Below are 13,373 nucleotides of genomic sequence, written 5' to 3'. Positions count from 1 at the left end.
AAACTTCTTCTGTTTCCTCTGAAAACTTCGTCATATTCCTTTGAAAACTTATTTCAGTTCAGCAACTTTGATCAGCCAAACTCTTCGAAAAATCTAATATCCGTAACGCCAAGCCAAACAACAATCGACCACAAGTAGTTGTTCATAGTCTAATCTAATAAAACAAAGCACATTAGATACAAAAGTGTCCAACATGATAGCAAAATCCTTTCTTTTTTAATCTTCCATTGTAATGTGGTCACCGGTATACTGTTCCTAGTCAGTTTATGGAAATCTTGTACCGCGTAAATTAGGCCTACATCGACTTTTAAAAGTTATGTTGAACTCGAGAATATGGTTTTGAAAGTATCAATCCTCAAGTTCTCAAATGCATTACCGTATATTTAATTCTGCTCGTCACTAATCACAATCAAATATATCATTAACACTTCTGAAATTACGATTATTCACGACCTAGCTCAGCTGGAAAGGGCGCTCGCTGTTCAAGTTGGTACGAGTGCGAAATGATACAAAGTTTTTAAATGTAACGTGCGCAAATAAAACAACCGCAGCTTTTATAACATTTTAACACAAAAACGTGAAATTCCCAGTCTTATACTGGGACGAAAACTGTAATAGGCAATTCCAAATCCTCCCATGGCTTTATGTATGTAAGGTGCAACATCTGTTCTGGTCTCGATAACATAATCGTATACGATAATATTAAAATACTAAACTTGTGTTACTTAAGATTCCTGCCTGAAAGCCCAGTGACTATACAGCGCCCTGAGGGAAATGCCGAAAACCTGTTTGGTGATACACTCGAGAAAAGTAAAAAAATAAACATCTAACCCTGAACATAATGTAGACGTTTTGCAAGTACGAACATTTAACGAAACTCGTTCCGTCTTCAAATAGAGCTGTCGAAATGTGATCTGTCTTCTTCCAATTGTCTGCTTTATGATTTCCGAGGATACTAGCCGAATGCGATGCTAAGATGATCCCTTATGCAAGTTCACCGCCGATCGCTTTTCCAGTACAGTACTTCTTCAAATTACCACAATGACGGGACGTCAACACCAAGATCAGTAAGTATGCCGTACCCATCCTGTCGTAACATACAGTTTTTTGAAAAACGCATGATCGAGGATTTACCGTTGATGGGACTGACATTTCTGGACGGTTGATCCGGGAAATAGTTTCTTCGAGGAACGGATAATGCGGAATTTTTACAACGTGATTTAATTAGGATGCTCACGGGACCACATAATTTGAACGAAGAATGCGGGAAAACGTTATTTCTGGGAATGTATAATCGAGGTTCTACTGTGTGTCTTTGCCTATTACTGTCAATTTGTTAAATTATGCTACACATCGATATAGATAAAAATGGATAAAAATCAAAACACAGTGGTTAAGTTAATAAACATGGACAATGAAGTTAATTACTTGCAAATTAGAGGTATGTTGTTTATAGCTCACAGTCAGCATCAAGGATACAAGAGTGACTACAATGCTGAAATAATAGTTTTCATAATTGGTGCAGAATGTATAAAAAATGTGTGGGAGTCTCATTATTGGCCGAATGGGTTACAATATTGCATTAAAAGAGACATCCTTTTTTATTCATAGTTGATTCTTCTTCAGTAATGATTAGAGACAGGAATTATAGGCACGAATAGGTTAGAATGCAAACGTATTTGAAGAAGGCGCAAGTGTAATCTAGCCGCTCTACAGTTATGTCGGGGAGTTGCATAAATTTTAGGGGTTTTGTTTGTCCAGATCGATAATATGTATGAAAATCTCACTGCAGAACCGTCATGCGGGTAACATGCACCTGCGCCTTGGTTAAATACGTTTGCATTCTAACCTATTCGTGCCTATAATTCCCGTCTCTAGTAATGATCCTAGATCACTAGGTTATCAATAATTTTTGGGAAAGGTGTGGTAATTGTATTCAGTGTAGAATTTAACTGAGCTATCTACCAACATATTGAGTGTTACATTTTTTTTTTTTTTTTTTTTTGGAGGGCAGTGTAGAACCTGTGGAAGGGAGAACTTATGACACCAAAACTTTGTAGCCATCCCAAGTTTATGTTTAAGAACCCTGAAATTGCTATGACACACTTACATTCTGATTAACTGCTCTGAGATTCGATCCTGCAATTTTCAGCGCAGAAGCTGGAGCAAATGGGATGGGATGTCAATAAACAGAAGAGTAATGGGAAGAAGAAACCTTGGAGCAATCAGTGATTGTTGAAGAAACAAGCATTAAAGATGGATTTAGTTTCCAGAATGTTATTCTAAATATTTTCTTTTGTGTCCATCTGATGCCATGATTTTTATTGGTCTGACACTGTGCTTTGCCAGTTTGAGTCCCGTTGGTAGAAAAAAATGTCACCATTAGAATGTTGGCCAGAGGAAGTGGTGGTATAAAATTCTTAATCACTACATTGTGTGCCAAAAACCTGTTTTGAGTTTCCACAGTGTTCATGTGAAGTTGATCCTGTCAAATGGGAGAACCCATTAGTAGACTGTGTTTTACCTTCTTCCTGCAAAAGTAAACTCGTGTCTTCATCCCGAGGTGTTTGCAGCTCTTTTCAGGCACACTCCCAATGGAGGTGAACTGCATGTACCATTTTAACCACATACCAGCCCTCCTGCCATTCTTAAATCTCTGGCAGTACCGGGAATCGAACCCGTTCCCCCAGACGGTGGCAGCTAATAATGTAACCATTACGCTATGGAGGCACTTTCTCACTGACTACACAACATGCAGTCATCACACTGGATTAACCAGCTTCTTTAACAGAGGTAGTTTGTACAAATGAGTGAGGGTCACATACGTTACTTGTCAGTGTAGGGAACACCTTGCGTTTCTCCGTGCCATGATGTTTCACAAACTAATATTGAGTGCTTCATCAAAATGCAAAGAACATGATTCACTTAAGTGATAGCTACAAACATAGAATTTGGCTCACATATAGCTACTGGATGGGCCAATGTTCGTGCTGAATTTGATGATCCTATCCTTCCTATAAGTGATTCAAACCATCAAATATACGTGTAAAATGTGTAAAATTTACATACAATCCAGAAACGTTAATATTCCATTGAAATTGTCCATGGTCCTGAAACTCATCTTCGTTTCATTCTTTGTTACTGTCACAATAATTCTTGCTGTCCTTCTCAGGAAAATTCTCGCAAATCCCTAGTGTTGCACCTAATATGATGCTTTTCACACACACTCATGTTTCTGGCTTTCCCTTTGGATATTAATAACTTGTGAGATTGGTTCTGTCACACGAAGGTACTTCCTGTTAACTACATGTTGATTTGGAAACTTGTGGGAACCTTCTGATTTCTTCTGGAGTTCTCTCTCGAGTGAGTTGCAAACTTAGGCCTATCTTCATCATTAACAGAGCCTTGTCTGGTGTTGCAACTGATGGAAAGCTGTGGGAACAGTGAAGATGTCGTGGCTCTGTCCTATGGATGAGGCCAAGAGCGAGTTGTAGCAAATAAAGATGGAGAAGTAAATCAAGTGTGCAAGTAGAAATTAAGAGATGTATGAATGTGGTAGTCTCAGCATCCAGATCCCAAACTTGACAGAGCTAGTTGAAGTTTTAATCAGTTTCCAGCATTTGACCATCTCTGTTGTTGATTCTGGGACAAAGTTTCAAGGCCAGAAGGTCGCTCATAACCTGGGGTACAGACACTGACTAATGGATTTGATGGATTTCAGAGGCTCCCGAAGCCATTGGCCCTCTCAGGGTCCACAAGTCTACCGATCTGGTAGAGTAGAACATGCACAGGCAGCCTAAATTGCATCATGCAGAGTAAAACCTTGTTAACACAAAATCCAAATTTGAGAGTTTTGCTGTTGTTACTTCACGGTCAGCTGTATTCAAGGCGATTAAAATTTACTGGCAGCTAAGTGGAATTACTTGATTGCCCTCTCCCTCAAACAACAACTGTTGATCTTCAGCATTTAATGTGCACATTATTGAAGTGACTTTGTGGGGTAAGAATACAAGCCAAGCCGTCAATGTTAACCCACTTATTCATAGCTTAACATCTAATTAAACTACAGCTTGACAATGGTTTACTTTCAACTATGCAGATTTCTTGCATTCTTTGTGGAGAAACAACTTAGAAAACACAATAAATAGCATTGGTGGTTCAACATTGAGACATGTCACAATGAGCTAAAAGAGAGTTCATAGTTCATTGTGTTAAGCGTCGAAACCTTTAATACATTCCCTGCAGGATCAAAATTTTGTTCTTTTCATTTGTGGCAAGTTTGTGTAGTAATAATAATAATAATAATAATAAAGTATTCAAGGTCTTCTAGCCTTTTCAGATATAAAATAAAATTACAATTACCACTACTACTTATGAAACATCAAGTTTTGTAACAGTTTGTGGCATAAAGACAAAAGTAAATACTTGCTGGTAGATCCTAACACCCTTTAAGACTGTACTGAGTTTTGTATTGTCAGTAGCGGACTAGGTAAAATGATTGTTTATATACCGAAGGATGCATATAGCAAGTGGTGATAGAACAATCAAACCAATAACTCTTTCATTACTGCTGAGCTGTTTCTCAATGTGAGCTAGGAATGTGTATTGATACCAGCGGACACTTCCCTGCAGCCCTTCTTGTCAAGTTTCACCTCCAAGCCTGGCTCAGATCTTGTTTCATGTCGCACCAACTCTGACAGTCCTTATGGCGCTGGGAAGGAAGCGACCATGGCAACCCACCATCTGAATGTAAGCTACAAGCCTAGAAATGCTTACTGGTACATGTTTTGAAATAGTAACGTAGTGTGAAAAAATTGTAATTATTTTGATAGAATATTTTTGTTTATCCTTAACACTAACCTTGTATTTGACTGGAGCAACTCTCATGGTCCATTCCAAATATTTACACTATATGTTAATTTTCCATCAGAAGTTTTAAAATTTCTAGCTTTTGCACTGTCCTGCTCATGACTTGCCTGTGTTTCATTTTGTTCGAGGTTAGCTCTCCTAATTCGAATTTGCCAATCCCTCTGTCTTGGGTTATTAATGGATTTAGTTGGGCTTCCCACAGATCTTTATGTATAACAGACATCCAAGTTTGATGTAGTCTTCCTTGACTTCATGGTTGAGATTTTAATTCCATTACTGTCTAAATCATCTCCTCTAGGCTTTTCGAAACAGGGCTGTACCATCTTACCGTACTCTCAAAGTATTTTACAATTTGCTTTACGTCGCAGCGACACAAGTAGTTCTTATGGCGACTATGGGATAGTAAGGGAGTAGGAGTGGCCTGTTGTTAAAAGGGGAAACAGGGCTGCCAACAGTGAGGATTGAACCCACTATCTCCAAAATGGAAGCTCAAACCTGCGCGACACTAACCACGCACCAATTTACTCGGTTCTCGGAAAGTTTGTCAATGTTGTACCTGAGTTTGAAACTCCCACAATATGTTCATTTCTCACTTAGTCCAGTAGAGTGACTCCATGGGTGACATTTTCATTTTGGTAACATGTGAAGGTTACGTCCTTGCAGGCCAACACGCACACCGTTGTTCTTACAGACAGGTGTCTCCATTTCACCTTCCCAGAGTTTATGCGATGCTCACCAACACAATAATAATGATGATATTTTCTGTCTAAGTTGTTAAATTGTTCAGTGTTCAATCTCTACATATAAACCCAGATTCTTAACATCTATTTGCAACTAGCTCTGTTGTTCTTCAGCTTCTACATCTCTTACTTTTGATAACTATGTTCTTTCACACAAGTATGTCTTTGCTTCTCTTACCTTCAGTAGTCAAAACTATGAGCCCTCTTCGTGTTTCTCACCAAAACAGCTTCATTTCAAACTTTATCTTCATCGAGGATACCTGTGTCTCTCTCTCTTCCATGTATCCTTCAAAGGGTTTGGGGGCATGTAGAGTTTTGCCATGGTTTCCTATCCTGTGTTAGATGACTCGCTTGATGTAAACACCTTCCACAATCAGCTTCTTCATTGCTCCAGTTCTCCTCGGTAAGTGAAAGCGCAAACCTGTGTTTGTTATCAGGCCACTGAGACAAATGGGAAAGAAAAGGAGTAATAATTCAGGTGGCTTGTGATACAATTGCACCAGTTACCCAGAAAGCTACTGAAACTGGGAACTTTTGATTAACAGTTTATCGGGTTCCTTTGACATTCACGTTTTTCATCCTCTCTTGTTTTGTTTATCCGGTACAGTTCCTGTTGTTTTGTTTTTCTCTGGGACAGGAGCTGAGCAGGCTACTGAGAGCTGAAACTTGACTCTCACATACAATAAGTTTGTTTCCCTCGTGTGGCGCGGCTTATTTCACGTTTGAACACTTTTCTAGGAACCGACCGATCCGGCCTCGTGTGCGGAGAAAGAAGCTCGACCCACCGTTGATGTTTTCGTGTGTGCATGTTGTGTGTGTAAATAAAGTGGGAGGTATGTATTATAAGTCGACTTGATTTTTGTATTTCAATAGAAGAAATAGCACAACCGTTGTAAATGAAGGGTGGATCCTTCATCAAAAGCAGGGTGAAAATTATTTTTATTTATTCTGTATGTGATGTATGCTTGTTTCTGTAGAACGACTTTGTGATGTATTTATTATTTATTACTATGGAAGGTTGTTGTTTTGTTAATAATATTGTTCTAGCAACTGTCACGAGAACATTTCAAAATGTCTTTGCCTGCACCTCGCTCTGTCATGAGATAAAATGTCAAAAGGGAATGTAATTGTAATTTTAATGTGCAAAGGCAATGAGCAGCTTTCATATATTACTACATATTGTGTTAGTTTGAAAGATGTTAAAAGAACAACCAGTGAGATTGAAAGCAATCAAGAAAGCTTTAGTTCCTAACATCATACCTGTCAACTTTCCCAATTTAGGCGGGAGACTCCAGATTTTCAACACTTTTTCCCGCCTCCCGATTATGCTATTATTTCTCTCAATTTTAGCTTCTTTTTTTTTTTTTTTCCCCCAACTTCAAACATTCAAATCCTGCCATTTCAGCTTTGTACGCCAATGGCCGGAAGTCCTTCACTCGTTGGCCGCTTTCAAATGAAATATCTGTGTTTATTAATGTGAGAAATGAGCGCGGATGTGCGATGTTTATGGAAACCTGTATATCACAGTGCGTACATAGATTGTCAATCTCGCGTTCTCGCATGCTATGTTAGTGTTTAAATCTAAGAATTTCATTTTTGTCCGTATTGAATTGAGAATGGAAGATAGGAAAATGTATTTTTGTATTGAAAAGGTGGACCCTTTTAAGTTTCCTATCTGCTATGTTAGTGTTCATTCGCATCAGTCTAGTCGATTCTAGAGACTGGTCGCTAGATTTGAAGTCTCATTTTAGTAATTTAGTGTCAGAATTTCAAAGATAGCGACTAGTGACTTTTCTAGACGTTTTAGGAGCCATTTGGAGGCAAATCTGGCAAATTTTAATTTATTACTTGACTAGCTGTTACCTACGGCTTCGCTCGCGTGGATTTCATAATTTGATAATAGTAATCGTTCCTCGGTACTGCACTAAGACATTATCTGAAAATCCCTAAAGTAGGAGTGTATAACATCTTCAGTTTTCGAGATATATGTATCAGAATTCAACTCCTTCACTTCTTTTCTGCCCCCTTTAAGTGGATTATCCGAAAACAAAAATACTTGTTTCTTTATTTTTAAAGGAGATTCCAAATACCAATTTTCATGTTTGTAACATTTTTAGTTTTTGAGATATATATATCCTCATAAAAAGAATTCAACCCATTTTCAGTCCTTTTCACCCCCTTAAATGGATTTTCCAAAAATAATAATTAAAAAAAAGGTGTTGCATTACTTTTAAAGGAGGTACCAAATAACCAATTTTCATGTCTGTAACTTATTCCGTTTCTGATATATATAAGCATCTCTATAAAAGATTCAACCACTTCTTCAGTCCTTTTCACCCCCACCCCTTACTGGATTTTCAAAAAAAAAAAAAAAGTATGTTTCATTATAAAGATTATTTCAAATAGCAATTTTTACGTCTGTAACATGTTAAGTTTTTGAGATATACTCATTTTAAAAATTCACCCCAATTTCCACTTGTTCTCACTTCCCCCCTCTCTTTTTTGTGTGGATTTTCAGAAACAAGTCATGTACCAAATTTCACATTGGTAACATTTGCAGTTTTTGAGATATAAGTATTCTCATAAAAAGGATTTAACCCCTTTTTCACTTATTACCCCCTTCCTTAAGTGGATTCCGAAAACAAAAAAGTGTTTCTTTGTTTTTAATGGAGATTCCAAATACCAATTTTGACATCTTTAAACTGTTAAGCTTTTGAGATACAGATATACTTATTTTAAAAATTCACCTCACCAAGCTTGATAGCTGCAGTCGCTTAAGTGCGGCCAGTATCCAGTAATCGGGGGATAGTGGATTTGAACCCCATTGTCGGCAGCCCTGAAGATGGTTTTCTGTGGTTTCCCATTTTCACACCAGGCAAATGCCGGGGCTGTACCTTAATTAAGACCACAGCCGCTTCCTTCCACTTCCTATCCCATCGTCGGCATAAGACATATCTGTGTTGATGCGACGTTAAGCAAAATAGCAAAAATTCACCCCCCTTTTCAGCCCCTTAGTGGTGGAATATCCAAAAAAACCTTGCTTTTGAGTATACCTACAATGTAATATAAATGTATCCTCAAAATTTCATTTCTTTATGTTCAGTAGTTTTGGCTCGGCGATGATGAATCAGTTAGTCGGGGCAGGTTATATATAGATAAATAGTATTGAGCTTTGCATAATCGCACGGGCGTGTGATGCAATATGCATTTGCTAAGTAATGGCATCTAAGTGCATGAGTGATTCACATGTGTGGAGCATGGGTTTATATTTTCAGAAGGATTATTAGAGACCGATCGTCTCACTCACATACTTCCTGTGAGGTAATAGAGACGTGTAAATTTTAGCCTTGTAGCAACAGTCAGGTTTTGAGACATTACGTCTTATAATATATACCAGGGGTTTCCAATTTGTAAGGGTTCGAGGGCCATTTTGGAAACCTTAGTCATGTTCGCGGGCCGCACTTGAATAGGCCAATTTTCGTTAAATTCTGCAATAATAGTACAGAAGCACCATTTTATGAAATAATATGCATAGTTCAGTTGAAATGAGGGTTTAATCATACGTCAGCCTCATGTCGGTAGATTTATTGGCATGTAAAAGAACTCCTGTGGGACAAAATTTCGACACAACGGCTTCTCCGAATACCATCAGAAGTAGTCAGTGGGACGCAAAAAGAATAACAGTATTACTAGAAATTTGGATTTTAAATGCTTTAAAATCAAAAATAATCTCTTGAGAACAAGTGAGTACTTGAAAAGAGGAACTAGTACTAAAGAATAATTAGTTCTGACTTGGGTCTATAAGGTGTATAAATATTAATACGTTTTTGAACGAGCTAATAAATATTTTGGTGACTTTTCTTCACATTATTTCTTACAGTGCTCTCGCGGGCCGCCATTTGGAAACCCCTGATATATACCATAGTACTCCTGTATTCTTTGAAATTGTTGTGTTCTTAATTGTTATTAGAAGTGTTATTGAATTTATTGTATGATTATGGGGAAGCCATCATATGTACAAAGCTAAGGAATCGGACCGAGTGAGTTGGTGTCGTGTGGTTAGGGGCGCGCTGCTGTTAGCTTGCATTCCAGAGATGGTTCGTACCCCACAGGCGGCAGGCCTAAGGGTGGTTTTCCGTGGTTTCCCATTTTCACACAAGACAAATGTTACAGCTCTACCTTAATTAAGGCTACGGCTACTTCCTTCCTACTCCCAGCCCTTTCCTATCCCATTGTCGCCATAAGACCTATTTGTGTCGGTGCGAGGTAAAGCTAAATGTACAAGGAAAATTGTAAAGCATGTGTGCACTCAGGGGCTTTCCTCTTCATAAACCATGTGTTCTTTATTATCAGGTTATTTCTGATACAAAAGTCTCTCCATCTTCATTTCTATCGCCATCCCATGCGGGCCCAGAACATTCTCATACCCCATTCTATCAGTTCTCAGATGAGCATTCAGATCTCCCATTTTCATGATCCTATCTCCACACAATGTGTGTTTCTGTTTCTTCCACGCTACATCCTGTCTGTAGAGCATACACCTGTACTATCTTCAGCAGTTCCAGGTGGTTGGAACAGTGGCAGCCTTTGTCCAGCTCAATTATGAAGTAAAGTCTCGTAAGACGCGTCAGCTTAGAAATCTCAAAACTTACCATATTCCAAAGATGAAACAAACATCAGCAGAGAATGAATCACCAGTCCCATGTACTTCTTCACCTAAAACAACTAAACAGGATTCCTTCATTAACTGCAGTTTGTCACCTGAAGAAAGGATTTCTATGTTCCTGTCATCAAATTTAAATAAGCCATTATGTCTGTTTTTATCAAATATTATTCCTACATTTGATAAATCAAATTTAATTTTGCAGTCAAGTGTGCCTCACATCCATTTACTGCAAGATCTGCTGCTGGACACATTAAAGAATTTGATATGAACATTTGTACACCTTCAGTGGTTAAATTCTCCTCTCTTTTGGAAGTCGATTACCACAGCAGGGGAAACCAGAAGAATGCTTGTGACTTGGTCATTGGTAGTTGCACTTCCCAATTCGTAAAGCATCTGAAGCATGGCGAGAAGAAGGAATTTTTATCATCAGTTCGAACGTATTTCTCTGATAGATTAATTTGTGTTATTCTTGGTATTTTAACAATCCCTCACAGTAACGCGGAATGTGAGAGGATATTTAGTCAGGTGACTAAAACACGAACACAGTTCAAGTCATCTATTGGTGTTGAAAACTTGGAGAGGTTGTTGACAGTAAAATCGAGGCTACAGGGCAAAACTGCTTACAACAAACCTTTGACAGAGGTTTGACTGCTGCTTCTTTTAATCAACGGACATTTTCTACTGATGGAGAAGTTTCTGTAAATCAGTAAGGTGGAAGATGTTCTTATAAATTTCCCGTTGTATACGAGTATTTAGGTATCACTGAATATGAATACATATGAGAGTAAAATATTTGTGGAATTTGATTCCACTCAGTTTCCTTGGAAATATGTGTTAATTTCAATTTGGACTTGACGACATGATGCATTGATCTTGCTACGGTAATGTATGTATTGCGCACCACATGTAGAATAAGCAGTTTTGACCAATTGTGTCTCCTGATTTTTCCTGATTTTCATATCAAAATCTCCTAATTTTTGGTTTTGTAAAGTTGGCAGGTATGTAACATAAATTGCAATAAAGAACGAATTAATATGGATATAGGAAATAAATATTTTTATTTTACATATCTAAAATGAATTGCAGATACTTTCCTAAACTCAGGTTGTGAATTGTGTTCAGAACAATTGTTGAGTTGTATTTTTCAGCAGTTTGACTGGAATGTTGAAGTTGTAGCATTTTAACCTCGGGTAATACAGCATTTTTTTTTTTTTTTTTACAACAAAAATATCTGTAAAATGAATGAACATGTGAAGTTGCCGTTACAATAGGTTACAGTTCTCATTTGAATCACTGGCTACTACTAAAGATAAAGTTTGCTGCTCCATACATAAACACAGAATTTTACACAAAGCAAGTTGAAAATCAGTTTTCATGTTGTTTCCAGTGGTCAAATGGAATGTACTGCCTATCAACATGTGGATGGTGTTTAAAGGATCAAAACAAACAGTTTGTGTAATATGTTAATTTCCTTTGTTTCAGTGATCATTTGGGGATCACAGGCGTGTTTGTTGTTGTTCATGTTTCAGTATACAACGTTTTCCTGTCTAACAAGCTGTTGTATGTACAAACTATTGGTGACTAAAAGGCCAATTCATGCATAAAGTAGCAGCCACACTTAATGGATGAGGAGAGAAAATCTACTGATAACATTTCAGTAATGAATGGAAAAATATTTTGAACTGTCAGTGTACATTGCTAATTTAACTTATGTTCAAGACGACATGGTGTTGTTAATGTGCTAACAGGTGTGAAATATGTAACTTATGGAGAGCAGATTATGGCAGCCATTTCTTTTCAGTTTTAACTTATTACTATAAGATTTTTCAGTGTCTTGAAACTAATGCACTTTAAATAAATTAGAAAACTTAGGTTATACTCTGCTGCAGCCTTTGTTAGGCGAGAGGGTGGGAAGATGAGTTGTCGTCGTTGGCTGTGCCTGTTTGTTCCCATCTACCACCTTGCCTATCTCGCCCCTCTCTTTGTTGCAACAGCAGCTACTTGTCAACACACTCCTCCACTGACAGAGGCTTTTCTTGGCTGTACCACACTATTTGCAAATGGTTTTAAATGACTGTGTTTGATGCAGTTAGTCTGTCAGTGGTGTTTACAGGCTCATGCTTTGAGTGTTTTTTTAGACAAAACCTGTCGTAGATGTTGGCCATAGCATTGTGTAGCAGGACAAGCTGATATCTTATTTGAGGAGAAGATCAAAGCTTGTCTGTTGACATCGGTAAATTCCTGTTCTGTTGTAATCTTTCTGAAAGAGGAAACAATAAGCAGGGAAGGCAAGACATTTTGAAGGCAGTTGCTAGTACCACAAGGATGCCTTAATATCTATCAGACTGAAATATAATCCTTTTTATAAACTGCTTGTAACCAGCTGTGTGGAGTCTCACTCTCCATGTGCTGTGACAATTAAAGAAGAAATCAATTCTCTCTCTTTTTTTCTTTTTACTTTCCCTTGTCCTGCTGTCAACGTGGTGAGTCGTAGCTGTTTGAAGAGAGAAGACACTGGAGGGATGCAAATGCTCTCCATGGCACTGAGAGAGTAAAGAAGAGATTTTGAGAATTTCAAGTACATAAACACAGTGCATATTCATAATTGAATAGATGAAAACTATAACAGTATAAATGACATTTTTAAAAAAATGAGTTAAGTGCAGGATGTAACTCCGGAAGGATGTATCCTTTCACCAGCAAAGAGATACAAGTGATAGCGGTAATATTCTGCGCTCTAGTGATGGGTGGTATAACTACTCTATATGGGTGGTGACTATGTTTAAATGCCTTTTCCTGTGAATGACCAAAATGCTACTTATACTGTTATGGTTTTCATCCATTCAATTGATGTTTTGTTGGAGTGGTGCATCGCAGTGTAGCTACGTCACACGGTCGCCACTGTCGTAAGTACAAGGAGATGCTGTCCATTGTGCACACTGGTTTATATACACGTTATACACTCTCACTAATGAACGGCTATCTTGAACAAAACACTGCTACGAAGAAGAAGAAGACTGCCACATTAGCATGTCAACCAACACAACAAAATCACAACATGAGCTCACACACTTGACTAACGTCTTTCACTAGAAACT

General features: G+C 38.0%; 1 protein-coding gene across 4 annotated transcripts in view; it reads left to right on the top strand.

The window, feature by feature from the left end:
• The window catches only part of pcx (pecanex), a 514,715-nt gene extending 502,001 nt beyond the window's left edge, over positions 1–12,714 (top strand). For 3 of the 4 annotated variants that reach the window (XM_067155270.2, XM_067155269.2, XM_067155268.2), the window contains one exon: positions 6,348–12,714. In XM_067155270.2, the coding sequence (XP_067011371.2) occupies positions 6,348–6,465 (118 nt within the window). In that variant the 3' untranslated portion in view covers positions 6,466–12,714. The remainder of the gene's footprint in view (positions 1–6,347) is intronic. The other variant, XM_068229749.1, reaches the window with a different exon arrangement.
• The last annotated feature ends 659 nt before the right edge of the window (positions 12,715–13,373 follow it).

This window comes from Anabrus simplex, chromosome 11, assembly GCF_040414725.1.
Source record: "Anabrus simplex isolate iqAnaSimp1 chromosome 11, ASM4041472v1, whole genome shotgun sequence".
NCBI classification, from domain to species: Eukaryota; Metazoa; Arthropoda; class Insecta; order Orthoptera; family Tettigoniidae; genus Anabrus; species Anabrus simplex.
Note: the sequence above shows the minus strand (reverse complement) of the source record. Positions and strands in the feature narration are given on the sequence as shown.